Below are 15,561 nucleotides of genomic sequence, written 5' to 3'. Positions count from 1 at the left end.
GCTAAGGTAGATTAGAGTTGAAGAATTCATATGAAGATTATATCTCTGGGCCCACTCAGAACCAAAGCCAAAGCACTCGATCTCACTGACACCCTATGTACAACTTATCCACAAGAAAATTTTTCCATGTAAAAGATAATCCATAAAATCAGAAGATTACTGTACCAGAAGCACAGGCATCAATGTATTGCCACAAAAATCATGAAAAATCAAGGAAGCATGAAATACACCCAAAAGAACACAATGATCCCAGAAGATTTTAAAGTAAAGAAAATCTACAAAATGCCTAAAAAAGGAATTCAAACTAATGATCCTAGTTAAACTCAATGAAATACAAGAGAATACAAATAGAAAATCAAACAAATAAAGAAAACAATACATGATCTGAATGAGAAATTCAACAGATATGAAAAAAAGAAACAATCTTGGGTCTGAATAATTCAAAGAAATAAAAAATACAATTGAGAGCTTCAACAATAGACTAGACTAAGCATAAAAAATAAATTTGAACTTGAAGATGGGTATTTTGAAGCAAATAAGAAAGACTAAATAAAAGAAAAAATAAAAAGAGTGAAGAAAGCCTATAAGACTTACAGAATACCATAAAGCAAACAAATATTGGCATTACGGATATTCAAAAATGAAAAGAAGGAAAAAGGCATAGAAAATCTATTGAATAAAGTGACAGCTGAAAATATCCCAAAAATTGGGAAAGAAATGGACATTCAGGTCCAGGAAGCTCAATGAACCCCTAACAGATTTGGCCAAAATGAACCTCCATGACATATTATATCAAATTGTCAAATAATTTGACAAAAAAAGAATCCTAAAAATATCAAGGGAAGGGCTGGGATTGTGGCTCAGTGGTAGAGCACTTGCCTCACATGTGTGAGTCACTGGGTTCGATTCTCAGAACCATACATAAAAAAAAAAAAAATGAATAAAATAAAGGTCCATAAACAACTAAAAATAAAAAATATAAAACAAAATATCAAGGGAGAAGCAAAGTCACATTTAGGGCACCCCCATTACACTAACAGCAGATTTCTCAGCAGAATCCTTACAAGCTAGGAAGAAATGGATAACACATTCAAAGCTCTGAAATGAAGGAAAAAAAAAAAAACTACCAACCAAGAATATTATACTCAAAGTTATCCTTTGAAACTAAGGTAAAACAAAGACTTCCCCAAACAAGCAAACATGGAGGGAATTCATCACCACTAAAGCAGTCCTGTGAGAAATGGTTCAAGTCCCACATCAGGAAGTGGCAAATACCATCATGAAAACGTGAAAGAATCAAATTCACTGGTAAAGTAGACACAGAGAAGAAAGAGAAAAAAAATCAAACTTTATAACTGCAGAAAACCACCAAATCACAAAAAATAAGTAAGAGAAAGAAACAAAGAATATACCCAATTACAGAAAAAATTAACAAAATGACAGGAAGAAATCCTTACTTATCAACATAAACCTGAATGTAAACAGATTCAATCTCCTAACACAATGATATAGAGTGGCTAAATGAATACAAAATGAAGACCCAAAAATATGCTATCTACAGAAAACTCAATTCATGAGACAAGACATTAAGTAAAAACAAAGGAATGGCAAAAAGATATTCCAAATAGAAATCAAATGCTAACAGAAGTAGCTGTGTTAATAACAGATAAAATAGACTTTGTAAAATGGCAGAAAAAAAGCACTTATATTATGATAAAGTGATCAATCCAATGAGAAAATATAGCAATAAAGCAAACGGTATTAGATCTTAATGGAGACAGACTCCAATACAATAATAATTAATAGCTGGAGACGTCAATACTCCACTTTCATCAGTGGTATGATCATCTAATAAAAAAAAAATCGGCAAAGAAACACAGGAGCATATTGTAGATCAAAAAAACCTAATGGGGGCTGGGGTTGTGGCTCAGTGGTAAAGCACTTGCTTCACATATGTGAAGCACCAAGTTCAATTCTCAGCACCACATATAAATAAATTAATAAAATAAAGGTCCATCCACCGTTCAAAAAAAAATCTCAAAAAAAAAAAACAAAAACCTAATGAACATTTATAGAACATACCATCCAAGGGCTACTGAATTCACATGCACATCATCATCACATGAATATTCTCCAGTATAGACTGTGTTAGGATTCAAAACAAGTATCAACAAATTTAAAAAAAAAAAAAAACACACACACACACAGAAAAATAATCAAAATTATACATCTTCTTGACTGCAATGGAATAAAACCAGAAATCAGAGAAACTTCAAAAGTTGTACAAATACATGGAAACAAAATAACATGTTCTTACATAACCAATGGAGCAATGAAGAAAACTAAAGGGAAATTTAAAAATTTTCCTGAAACAAAAGAAAATGGAAATACAATATTTCAGATGGGATACAGCAAAAAACAGAACTAAGGGAGAAGCTTATAATACTAAGTGGCTACACCAAAAAACAGATTCCAAACAAAGAACGCAGTAGAAAGCAAGAACAAATCAAGCACAAAATTAGAAGATGGAAAAAAAAAATCAGGATAAAAATAAACAAAATAGACTAAAAAAGGAAAAAAAGTAAATGAAAAGTAGATTTTTTAAAAAAACTAAACAATATCAACAAATATTAACCAAGCTAACCAAAAAGAAAAAAAAATGAAGAAGAAAATAATAAAAATAAAGAAGAAAATAAAAATAAAGAGATGAAAAGAAAACACTACAACTAAACCACAGAAGCATAAAGTATAAACAACTACATGCAAACAAATAGGAAAATCTAGAAGACATGAGTAATTTCTGGACACATATAACCTACCAAAATTAAAACACAAAGACACAGAAAAACTAAACAGACCAACAAGAAGTTATGAAATTGAATCAATAATAAAAAGTACCCCAAAGAAAACCCCCAGGATCTGATGGCTTCACTCCTAAATTCTATAAAACACCTGAAAAAGAGCTAATACCAATTCCTCACAACCTAATCCAAAAAACAACCTAATCCAAAAACTGAAAAGGAGGGAATTGCACAAATTCATTCTATGAGGCTAGTGGATACCAAAACCACACAAAGGCACAACAACAAAAGAAAATTACATACCAATATTCCTAATAAAGATGTAAAAATTCTCAACAAATAGTAGCAAATCAAATCCAACAGTCCATCAAAAAGATTATATACCATGATCAAATAGGATCTATCCCAGGAATGCAGAATGGTTCAAAATATGGATATCAACAAACATAATCCATCACATGAACAGACTGAAGGGCAAACACCATATAATCATCTCAAAGATGCAGAAAAAAGCATTCAATAAAATTCAAGATCTTTTCATGATAAAAATCCTCAAAAAATTAGGAATAGAAAGAACATACCTCAACATAATAAAAGTTACATATGACAAACCCACAGCCAACATCATGCTAAATGGGGAAAAGCCTGAAAGTGTTTCTTTCCTCTAAGATCTAAAACATGATGTCCATTTTTACCATTCCAACATAATAGTACTAGAAATTTTAGCCAGAGCAATTAGGCAAGAAAAAGAAAGAAAGAGCATCCAAACTAGAAAGGAAGAAGTCAAATTACTCCTATTTGCCGGTGACATGATCCTATATGAAGAAAACCCTGAAGCCTCCACCAAAAAAAACTGCTGGAACTGTTATTTGAATTCAACAAAGTTGCAGGATACATAGGCAACATATGAAAACAAAGTTATAATAAAAAGGTGCATTTTTATATGCCAATAATTGGCAGAAAAAAAACATTTTTAATCCCATTCATAATATCTGCCAAAATATAAAACGCATTTAAAAGAAAAGAGGCCTACAATGAAAACTATAAGGATTATGATTAAAAAAATCATAGAAGAAAATTCCAAAAATGCAAAGACACTCTTTATTCATGGATTAGAAGAATTAATAGTGTTAAAGGTCCATACTACCCAGAGCAATCTAGTCAATTTAATCTCCATACATGATGAAACACTATTCAGCCATAAAAAGGATGCAAGTCTATCATTTACAGCTACAAGGATGAAACTGGAAGACATTATATTAAATGAAATAAGCCAGGCACAGAAAGACAAACACTACATGTTCTCACTCATTTGTGGAAGCTAAAAACAAGCTAATCACATAGAAATGGAATAGAGGTCACTAGAGGACAGGAAGGAGAAAAGAAAAAGACAGGGTAGAAAATGAGCATCAAACTAGAGTTTAGGGATAGAAGCGAGTAGTATTAACGGTCTATAGCACAGGAGGATAATTACAGTCTATAACAATGAATTACACATTTCAAAATAACTAGAGGGGAAGAGTTTGAAGGTTCCCAACACAAAGAAATGATAATATTTGTATACATATATTATATTATCACACTGAACCCCATAAATAAGAATATGTATGTCAATTAAAAATAAAACACTTTAAAAAATAAAAGTTTGACACATTCTCCTATCTCCCAGTTTTTGAGGATTAGGACAAAGTATACTTCTTTAAACTACTAAAATGACATGGTAGTAGGTAGGCTTATGGCTGAATTTTAGGAATCTAAAGAACAGTTTTTCATGCAATCTTCTTTTAGTTCCCCCTTTTTTTCCCATCTGCACCCACTCCAGCTAAACCCTTCCTATAATTCTACTGAAGAAATATGATGTTACTAATTTATTAAGGGTCAAGACTGAGTCATTTCCTTCCAACTCTAAATTTCTGATCCCAACTCAATAGCCTGGTTTCCATCTACAGGAGAGAAATCAGGCTTATTGTTTCTTACCTAACAGTCTTGCGTGTTTCATAGAAACATATTTATGGCTTGGTCCAAGTATGCATCCCTTCACATTACTGCCCACATCAATTGTTTGTTATTCATGGACCATTTAATATATTTTCAAGTATCTTTTTGTGCATATCCATTTTTACTTCTCTAAAAGGGTAGGTCAAGGACTATCAGTCACAATCGTTGGTATTTTACACAATGCCCAACTTCCTTTCTTGATCCTAGTCAATATTCAGCAAAAGTTAGATATGAGGCATCTGTTAAAAGTATGGTTTGTTCTGTATGACCTGCAAATGAAATGATAACTGACATTAGGAAACCTTCAGTCTAGCAGAATTGGGACAACTCATTTGATACTGAACATTTGAGAATCAATTCCATCACTAGGCTAATGTCACATGACCAGAAGGTCATCATTTTCTAAACATCCTATAAACTTTTGTCCTCACCACCCATAGAAGCCCTTGGTCCTTTTCTGACTCCCCTTCATTTCCATCCACATGAGCTGCTTTGTTAATTTATCCACTTCTTTCTAGGGCAAATTAACGCTCCTGGGTTGCCACCTAGAGAACTTCCATTTTGTGAGTTTATTATGATTCTATAAAAAACTGTGCATTTTTTAGTGAAATTTGTAAAGGCACAAAGCATACACCAAATAGAGATCTTTATTCTGGACTTTCAGACACCTTTCACCCATCCCACCACTCACCTTAAACTGACTGCTAAACAGCATATTCCTCCAGGGAGAAATCCCTGAAATGGTAATATGCACATTTACATCCTAAAACACAATGTAGGAAAAAATAAAGCAATGGTAACTTGGATAAAGTGGAGATTATAGAGTACCATATGAAACCATTAGTTCAGAGTTCCTAAACATTGAATTTAATCTTTTGGATACTAATAAATCAAATACAAATAGCAAAAGTGAAGAACATACATTCCTGGAGGTTCAGAAAACAACTTGAAAAGGCTATTACAAAAACCTTACTACTACAAAATATGTTGTTCAGCAACAATGGCATGACCTGGATGCTTGTTAATAAGTGAATCTCAGAACCTCTCCCAGACCTGCTCAATCAGAATTAAGTTACCAGCATGCTTATCTAATCACCATCAATAGCCATGCATGCATGCTCTGCATACACATTATGGCTCTCCAACTATTCTATTTTAAAAATTAAAAGACTTTAATTTATTCAGTGGATTTTTATAATATCAAAACTGTCAACCCTAGATGACCTCAGCTGGGAAATCCTGTCCCTAAATATTTCTGTAAGACATGTTAAGTCTGGAACTATCTATTCATTCATTATTTGTTAATTGGTTCCACCTAGCACTGAGAATAAAACAAACAAAAACATTTCAGGGAAGAAGACTGATTAGAAACATGTAAATAAAGAAATCATCATATGTAGCAAACTGTGTCTCCCACCATGACATGGTGAGCCATTCCTCATAAAAATGAGTTGGGCAACCAAGAACACTGTCACCCACTTAAGAAAGTGAAACTAACTACTAAAACCATATGGGAGTACACACAAAAAATTATACATGGCTGTTTATAGAAGCATAATAATTACATGGCTGTTATTATTCATAACAGTCAAAGAGTAGTAAAAACCCAGATGTCCACTGACTGATGAATGGATAAACAAAATGTAGTAAATTCATAACAGAATATTATTTGCTCATATAAAAGAATGTAGTATTGATACAAGCTGTAACACACATGAACCTTTAAAACATGAGCCCAAGCGAAAGAAACCAGGCACAAAATATGTATATTCTATAATTCCATTTATGGCAAAGTCCATAATCAATAGCAAAATCCACAGAGACAAAGTACATTATTGGTTGTCACAGACTAGGAGTGTAGGGGAAAGATGGAGAATGACGATCAATAGTATAAGGTTTCTTTCAGGGGAAAGAAGATGTTCTAAAATCAGATACTGGTATTGTCTGTACAACCCTGGATACACTAAAAACCACTGAACTATACACTTAAACATATGACCCAAAGACAAAGGAAAAGGATGTGATGTGGTTTGTATATGAGGTGTGCCCCCAAAAGCTGTGTTAATGCATGAATATTCAGAAGTAAAAAGATTAGATTATGAGTCATGGCCCAGTCAGTCCACCCTAATTTGAATGAGTGATAAAAGTGGGCAGTTGGGGTACAGCTGGAAGATATGGGTAGCTGGAGGTGCATTGTGAAAGGGCTCATCTTCCCTATGGCCCTTCTGCTCCTTGGCCACCATAAGTGGAACAACTCTAGTCCACCAGCCCTCTACCATGATGCTCTGTCTCACTTCAGGCCAAGGGTAATGGAGTCAGCTGATAATGGACTGCACCTTTGAAACCATAAGTCCGAGTAAACGTTTACTCCTCTAAGTTGTTCTTGTTGGGTGTTTTGGTCACAGCAATGAAAAGCTAACTAATACAGGATGCAAGCATAAAAGAAAAAAAATAGAAGAATTTAAAGAGCCTGAGCAAGAGCTATGTTCATCTAAAGTTCTAGTCACTAGAAATTCCACTATTATTCCACAGCTAACACTTCCTTGTGAAAGAACTGAGTCCTTAGAAAGGGGTAAGTCACAGAAATAACTTCTACTAACAAGGAGTCTCTCCTTAACCAAACTCTGCTCTGAGCCTTTTTCAGCTAGGCCTGGTCCTTCAACACATCTTCAGAACCCAATTTCAGCAAGAATCCCCCACCTTATATCTGACCAAATTCCTAATCTCACACCAACCCAGCAGGACTGATCACACTGCCTGCCTCTAGAAAGCATCCTGTTTAGCCAGAATCCTCCCCAACTCCTGATGTTTCTTCGTACTTATTTTCTACCCACTACCCTAACTTGCTTTGTAACTATAAATTTCTACTTTTCCAGGCCTGTATTACAAATAGCCAGTTGTTTATTTCATAGTCCTTTATTTATTCTTTTATAGTTACTGTCCTCATTATTTTGAAGACACAAATACTTTCCCCATTTCTAACTCCTTTATACATATTTATAATTTAAGAAATATGTTTCCATTTTTCCTTGTTGTACTTAGATTTGAGCCCAATCTCTCTGCCCTACTGCAAAAACTCCATTGCAGCAGTCCCTATACCTAGAGAACCCCTGGTCATTTTAACAAGTATAGTAAATTAGTTTGTTCTTTACAACTTATGTGAATACTAAAAAAAGTCATTCTTTTCATTTGAATTAATTACAGTAAGCCTTTTTTATGCATCAGTTCTATAACTATAGATTCAACCAAACAAGGATCAAAAATATTTAGAAAAAAATGTGTCTGTATTGAACATGTATATTTGTTTTACTCCTCCATATTCCCCAAGCGATACAGTATAACAACTATTAACACAACATCTACATTGTAATAATACATAATCCAGAAATGACTTAAAACTATATGGGAGGATTGCTTTAGGTTATTTGCAAATACTATATCATGTTATACAAAGGTCTTGAGCATCCTGAACCAAAACATCATGTACACTGTGAGACTACTGTACTTAGTAATATGACTTCAAAACAATTCAGGAGCCAAGAGCCACAGCACACATCTATAATCCCAGCTACTCTTGAGGCAGAGGCAGGAGGATCAAGAGTTCAAAGCCAGCCTCAGCAACTTAGTGAAATCCTGTCCCAAAATAAAAAATAAAAAGGCTGGAGATATAGGTCAGTGGTAGAGCATCCCAGGGTTCAATTTCCAGTGCCAAAAAAAAAAAAAATTCAGGATAGGAGCTTTCCTGTCTTGTTATACTGGCATACTTAAAGAAAACTGATTCATCTCAGGTCAAGAGATGGTAACTTTCAGGCTGATAAAAGAAAAGCCTACATCAACTATAAAAATACAGTTAATATAAGATTTTCTCTTCAATATGACTTTCACATTTCAAATTTAAGTAATTTTTATTCCTTTTTCAATTCAAAGAAAAGAGTAAAATAGGGTTCTCAATTTCAGCATGAATGACTTTTTGGACCAAATACATCTGGTGTTGTAGGATCTGTCTTATGCACTGCAGGATATTTAGCAGCACCCATGTCCTCAAAGAGATACCAGAAAAACCATCTAGCTACACAGACAAACCAAACCATAACTGTCTCCAGAATTGCCAATCACCACTAATGGTAGCAAAAAATCTCACTTGGTTGAGATCTACTGAGGAGAGAACCACTCCCCAAAATTAAATGCAACAAACCAGACATGCTGGCACACACCTGTAATTCCAGCAATTCAGGAGACTGAGACAGGAGTTCGCAAACTTCAAGGCCAGTCTGTGCAACTTAGCAAGATGCTGTTTCAAAAAAAAAAAATAATAATACAAAGGACAGGGGATGTAACTCAGTTATAAAGCGCTACTGGATTCGACCCTTAGTACAAAGAAAAAATAAATAAATAAATGCAACAGAGCCAGGCTGGGAAGCTTACTGGCACTTCAAATCCAAAGAAGCAACTACAGTAAAGGAAGGAAAAGGGAAGATAACACTGCTAGGTAAAATGCCAAAAACCAAGCATAACAAATTGCCCAAAACCAAGATTCCAAAGTAACACCGTCTTTGGAAATTCCTTGCCCTGGGAAGAGAATAAAAATACATAAATATACAGGTAAGTAAAAGAGCTGTCTGAAATGATATTTAAAAAAAAAAAAGTTTATACCACACTGTCCAACTCCTGTGACTATTACCCACATAAGCAGCACTTGAAATATGGTTAGTGCAACTAAGAAACCCATTGTTTTCTGTATTGTTTTGTTTCATTTTTTAACTAAATTTAAGTTGCCACTTGTGTCTATTAGCTACCTTACTGGACAACAAAGATCTATACCTTGCTATCATCTTGCTACTAATTGTGTTAGTGAACTTGCTTTTACTGTAACAAAATGCCCAAGATAATCAACTTTAAAGGAGGAAAGGCATATTCTGACTCATGGTTTCAGAGTCCAGACCATGGTTAATTGATTCCTTTGCCTTTAGGCCTTATAATGAAGTACACATCATGGCAAGGGATTTGTGGTAGAAAAAGCTGATCACATCAAAGCAGATGGGAAGCAGAGAGAGACAGGAAGGGACCAATTCCATCCCCTTGAAGACTGTTACAGTTTAGATATGAGATATCTCCCGAAAGCTCACATGTGAGACAATGCACGGATCAGAATTCAAACAATTAGATTGTGAGCGCTTTAACCTAATCAGTGTATTAATCCACTAATATGAATTAACTAGGTAGTAACTATAGGTAGGTAGGGTGTGGCTGGAGTATGTGGGTCACCAGGGGCATACCTTTGGGGTTTATAGTTTTCCGATGGTAAGCAGAGCTCTCTGCTTCCTGTTACCATGTCTTGAGGTATCTTCCCCCACCATGTCCTTCCACCATGATGTTCTGCTTCACCTTGGGTCAAGAGATATGAAGACGGCCATCTATGGATTGAGACCTCTGAAACCATGAGCCAAAATAAAATTTACTTCCTCTACGTTATTCTTGTCAGGTCTTTTAGTCACTGTGACGAAAAAGCTGACTAAAACAAAGGGTATGCCCCCCAAAATCTGATCTCCTCCCACTAGACAAACAAGTCCCAAAGGTTCTATGGCCTCCCATTAGTAACACAGGCTGGTGACCAACCCTTGAACACACTTGCCTCTGGGGGACATGTATTCAGACCATAGCATTAATCAATTTTAAAAAGTGTATTCTTGGTAGAATCTCAGCTTTTTCTTTCCTTCAGGCAATTTTTGTAAAATCACCTCCCAGGCTTTTAGGGTAAGATTGGTACCAGGCTTTTAGGGTAAGATTGGCCAAGTTTTTTATGTTCCACCTCCACATTCTTGTTTCATTCTTGTACCATCGCAGTCTTCTCCAAACTCTAGAGAGGGCTGTTGGCCTTCTATGAAGGGCATCTAACAGTATAAGGGGAAAAAATGTTTGGGAAAGATATAATTGGCACAAGGAAGAATTATCTTTACTTATTTGTTTCATTAACTCTCTCTCTCCAGCAGAATACAATACCCATGAGAGCAGGACCTTTTTCTAAGTCTTTCTACCACTGCACCCCCCAGTATGTGGAACAAAGGTCCACACAAAGCAGGGGTTAAATATTTAATGATTTAATAAATAACAACAATATGTGACACGTGCCAGAAACCACAGGGTTTTAAATATATTAACTTATTAAACCTCCCTGTAGCCCTATGAGGTACGCATGATTAGCCACACTATAAAGTATAATCCCTGACATCACCAATGAGGATACTGAAGCACAGCAGGCTTAAGGGAACATGTCCAATATCACCCAGGTGCTAAGTGACAAAACTATAAGTGTAATCCTACCACATGTGCAGTTTTGTTCCCTTACTTAAGTCTAAGAATTTTTAATATCAGAAGCACCTTAGTTACTCTATATCCTGCCCCTATTCCTTTCCTGTTAGATCAAGAGATGCTCAGTATAGATGTAAAATACCTGTAGTGAAATATGATTACACATTCATGGTAACAACAGAGAGAGTGCACAGCAATTCAGATCATGAGCAAGTGAATGTCATGGGTCACATATTTCATACATTAGGTAATAATCGCCCAAGGCTCTCAAGATTTCAGCTGATAATAAAGGGTCATGGATATCCCAGGCAGAAGGAAGGGTAATATAAAACCATCTGAGTGTAAAGTATGGAAGGAAAGTTGGGCTGCACTATCAAAACTGGGGCGTTAATGGAAAAACAAACCAGAGTAAGATTACACATGCTTCTGAAAAATCACTGGATTTCAGACTCTTCTGAGAGGAGTAGGACACAACTCCACCATAAGGCTATTTCAAGTAGGGAACTCAGCTCAACGTGACCATACAAAAAATGGGTGAATGACACCTAAGTTTCCAATTTTCTCAGAAAATTGACACCGAATACCCCAAATTTCTCTCAGCCCAACTAACACATCACTATAGGCAGATGAAAACTGATCCCACTGGAAGCCAGTCAGAGAATGATATTCCTTACATCTGATATTTTGTCAGACTGCCGTGAAAGGACATTCCAAGAGCAAGGAGACTTTTGACTTTGCTTTGCTATTCTCGTAAATATATGCAGACATCATTCTGTAAAACAAAACATTTCCCAGTGCCACAACACTGTATTTTCCTATCTCCTGCCTATTTTCTCCATGAATTCACTTCCTTTACCTGATCTTAACAGGAGAAATTACCCAAAGCTTAGTGTTTGGTCTCACATCAACTCTATATTCTCTATCCAAATCTAACCACCAGAGCTTTATTTAACTAACTAAATCTCTACAACTGTGATGTCTACACATCCCTCCTGAGGAGTTCAAGTATCACCAGTATGAACTGAAACATGTGTTAGTGTAAATATCTCCCAATATGCAAGTACAAAGGTAAAACTAGTAATTTTATATTTACTACAAATAGTATTGAGCTTATACAGAAAAACATTTACATTGAAATGATAGAATTTTGGATATTTGTCTAAATATTACTGAAATTTATTTCACCTGTTTCTTTTTAATGTGGATTCTATTTTAGTTACTTACAGGACTCATATTTCTATTGGACTGACATGCTCTATAGACTATTTGTCTCTCAATGCAGCATGCTTAAAACTCGATCCACAAATTGAGCTCTATTACATCTCTAGGCCTCAGTTTCTTCACCAATTAGATACTAATTGCAATAATAAGTCAAGGTTCATATGGGAATAAACAGTTGAGCCCAGATTCAAGTTCAGTCAGCTAGCTCTAGGGCCCCTGCTTTTAATCCCTGTCTCATACCTCCTCCCCTCAGAAAATGTTGCGAAAATTCAATGTGTTAATTTACACAAAACATTTCAACATTTCTCTCCACTTCCTAGGACCCAAACTGTGGGACCATCTTTTAACATTTCCTCCCTTTTCATCCACTGAATTTAGCCAGGTTTTCTCTACTCTTCCTCACAAGCTGTTCATGCACCTGCTCTTCTCTTCACAATGTCAGCCTTCCTTCACCTGTTCACACTGGATCAATCTAGAACGATTAAAAAGACCACCTTAAATAGTGTTCAGGTGCCTGACATGCCTCAAATCTATTAATTCATTTAACCCTCCCCATAACATTTCTGGTCTTTCATGTCCAAGTTCTAACAGTGTACACATGTCTTCAGCAGACCCATCTTCCTGGATCACCAATTTTATCCTATAATGAGACTTTTAAAGGTATGTGGCTTCTTCACACTTGCATCTATCAGTAGATATATGTGAGAGGTGCACGTTCTATTGGGAAGAAAAAAAAAGACTTAATAAGGGTCAGAAAATTAAAAATCTAGCCCCATCAAAAATCTGCCACAGAGGCTGGGGATGTAACTGAGTGGTAGAGCACTTGCCTAGCATTTAGGATACACTGAGTCCAATATCCAGCACCACAACAAAAAGAAAAAAAAGAAAGAAAAAAGAAAAAAAAATTCCCACAGAATCAAGTACTAGCTCTGTGGCCAAATTTATAGCTGAATAACCCAGCCTCACCCTACCTATTTAATCTTATCTTCACTTCCTAACAAAAACTCCCCACAAGTCTTCTCTGTCAAGTAATTCTTACTCTAAGCATTTATTAGCATAGCTCCCCTGTGCCTCAGAAATCTGAGCTCTCCCAAAAACATCCAGGCCTAACTAATCTCTTCCCTAAATTGCAATAAATCCTCCATGTCTTGCCATTCACTGTCTTTCATAAATATCCATCACCTTGGAAAAGCCACTAAGTCCACCTTTTTCATCTCCACGTCTAGCACACGTCTGTACACAGGATACACATTAATTTGGCAAATGGGATAATAAATGAGTTGCAAGCAGTGTAAGTGAAATTATCTGCAAATACCCCAATCTAACCAACCTTATTTCCCTAACCATGAAATATCTCAAAGTCCCAGAACCAAAAACCTGTCTGAATATCAAGGCCATAGTTTCCTGTACTTTCAAATCCATTATCTTTTCTACTCATACAAACAATCCTGTGAAGGACACCCTATTACACCCTTAACTCAGCTGTGGTTCAAAGTAGAGCAATTTTCCTCAAGATTACACAGCTAGTAAATGGCAAAGCTGGGACTGGAGGCCAGTTCAGGAGTCTAGTGTTCTTTCCAAGAAAGCCTGCATGAACCCTTGAACATAGCAACAGATATGGTAAATTAATGACTTTGAAAGAACATTCTCCTGAAATAGCTTCTTTTTTTTTCCCTTTGACTCACCAAGGGCAAGTGATGATTTGCAAGACTACATTTAAACCTCATGATTCTGTTAGTCTGTGAAATAAAAATTTCCATCGAACTTAAAACCAGTGTTCTTTCCAGACTCCAAAAGTTGGACCATCCCCATCCCCCGCACTTAAAGTATTAGCTCTTTCTTACAAAGAATAATTACGGAAGGAAACAAACTTCTGAGGACACAGCATCTGACCAGTAAGGCCAACTGGCAGTCGTTGCTAAACGTTATAAAACCATTAGTCTTCCCACACCTAACTGTCACCAGGAATTCAGCCCTTAAACTATGTTTTTTTGTCAGAATTTCTATTTAAAGCAGAGACACAAAGAAGCTCAGTGCAGGGCAGTCTCGATTCATGAATGGCCACATTGTTGGGTACTCTCCTTTCACAGTGAAACTCAGAACTGAAACGACATGGAGTTGGACCCAAACCTGAGCCAAAACCCGCAGGAACGCGCTCAAGGCGCCTGCCTCAGCCTCCTCTGCAGACCTCAAGCCTCTCAGCGGAAGAAGGCAGCTCCCTCGCCGGGGTCCCAGGTTTTAGCAGTCGCCAGCTCCGTTGCAAAGAACGGTCCCGATGCCGTCTCGGAGCCTGGGCGCTGGAGAAGGGGGCGTTCTTCCCACAGATGTATCCGACCGACCGCAGCACCCCGCCCGAGACCTCCACCTGCGCCGCGACACTGCGTCTCGGAGCCACCAAACACTCTACCCCCAAGACGCCGCAACCGGGCTACCTACTCCACCCCATCCCCCCCGCCCCGCCCCGCCACGCCACGCCACGCTCCCGGGAGGATGCAGAGGAGACCGGAGGGAGGCAGCGGCTCCGAAGGAACAGCCAAAGGTCTCTAGATGGGCATCTGCTCCTGGCCCTCTTGCCCTCTGCGCCCACTCACCCAGTTCTGCGCGTTATTGCTCAGCTTGACTTTCTTGCACAGACTCCCGGGGATCTCCATGGGTGCGGAGCGCGCCTGGATGCCGGGTTCTCGGCGCCCAGAGGGTAGCAGGAGGGCAGGCCGGCGGAGGCGGGGCGACAAGGCGGGGTCTCCTCGCGTCGGCGCGGGCGCGAGCCGACGTGCGCACGCGCTGCTGCTCGGGCCCCGGGACTGCGCGGCGCAGGGCCGCGCCTGGGAAGAGAGCGCTGGGCAGAGGTATTGGGGGAGGGGCGAAGGTCGGGCGTGAATCCGAGGCGGGAGCTGGGGGCGGAGCTCCACGCACGCACCCACGCGAGCTTGCACCAGGCTTCTCCTTGATTCGAGAAAAGGGCGGGGCCTGGGAAGTAGTCTTAGAACCTCTGGGCCGCAACCGGCTGGCCACGCTGTGGAGAGCATGCGCACAGAGTAGGATTGCTTCTGCACCGCCGGCCGCCAGGCGCCTGGAGAAGAGCAAAAATGCCCTTCTTGTCTAGCCCCAGGCTTTCTCAATTGAGGCTGGTTTGGAGAAGAAGGTTTCCTGGGCTCGCATCTCTGCCTGAGTCCTCCTGGCTATGTTTTTAAGATATTTTCCAGCCTTGCAAAGGGAGGATTTAATTTAATTT

General features: G+C 37.9%; 1 protein-coding gene across 3 annotated transcripts in view; it reads right to left on the bottom strand.

Moving 5' to 3' along the window:
• PAPSS1 (3'-phosphoadenosine 5'-phosphosulfate synthase 1) overlaps positions 1-15,304 on the bottom strand; it is a 109,363-nt gene extending 94,059 nt beyond the window's left edge. Inside the window, exon 1 of one of the 3 annotated variants that reach the window (XM_081304738.1) lies at positions 14,921-15,304. In XM_081304738.1, the coding sequence (XP_081160864.1) occupies positions 14,921-14,980 (60 nt within the window). In that variant the 5' untranslated portion in view covers positions 14,981-15,304. Of the gene's footprint in view, positions 1-14,459; positions 14,778-14,920 lie in introns of those variants that run through there. The other 2 variants (XM_081304739.1, XM_081304740.1) reach the window with 2 other exon arrangements.
• Between the last annotated feature and the right edge of the window lie 257 nt (positions 15,305-15,561).

The sequence above is a fragment of the Spermophilus citellus genome (assembly GCF_964194105.1).
Source record: "Spermophilus citellus genome assembly, chromosome: 8".
Lineage (NCBI taxonomy): Eukaryota > Metazoa > Chordata > Mammalia > Rodentia > Sciuridae > Spermophilus > Spermophilus citellus.
This window is presented reverse-complemented; position numbering and strand designations above follow the sequence as displayed.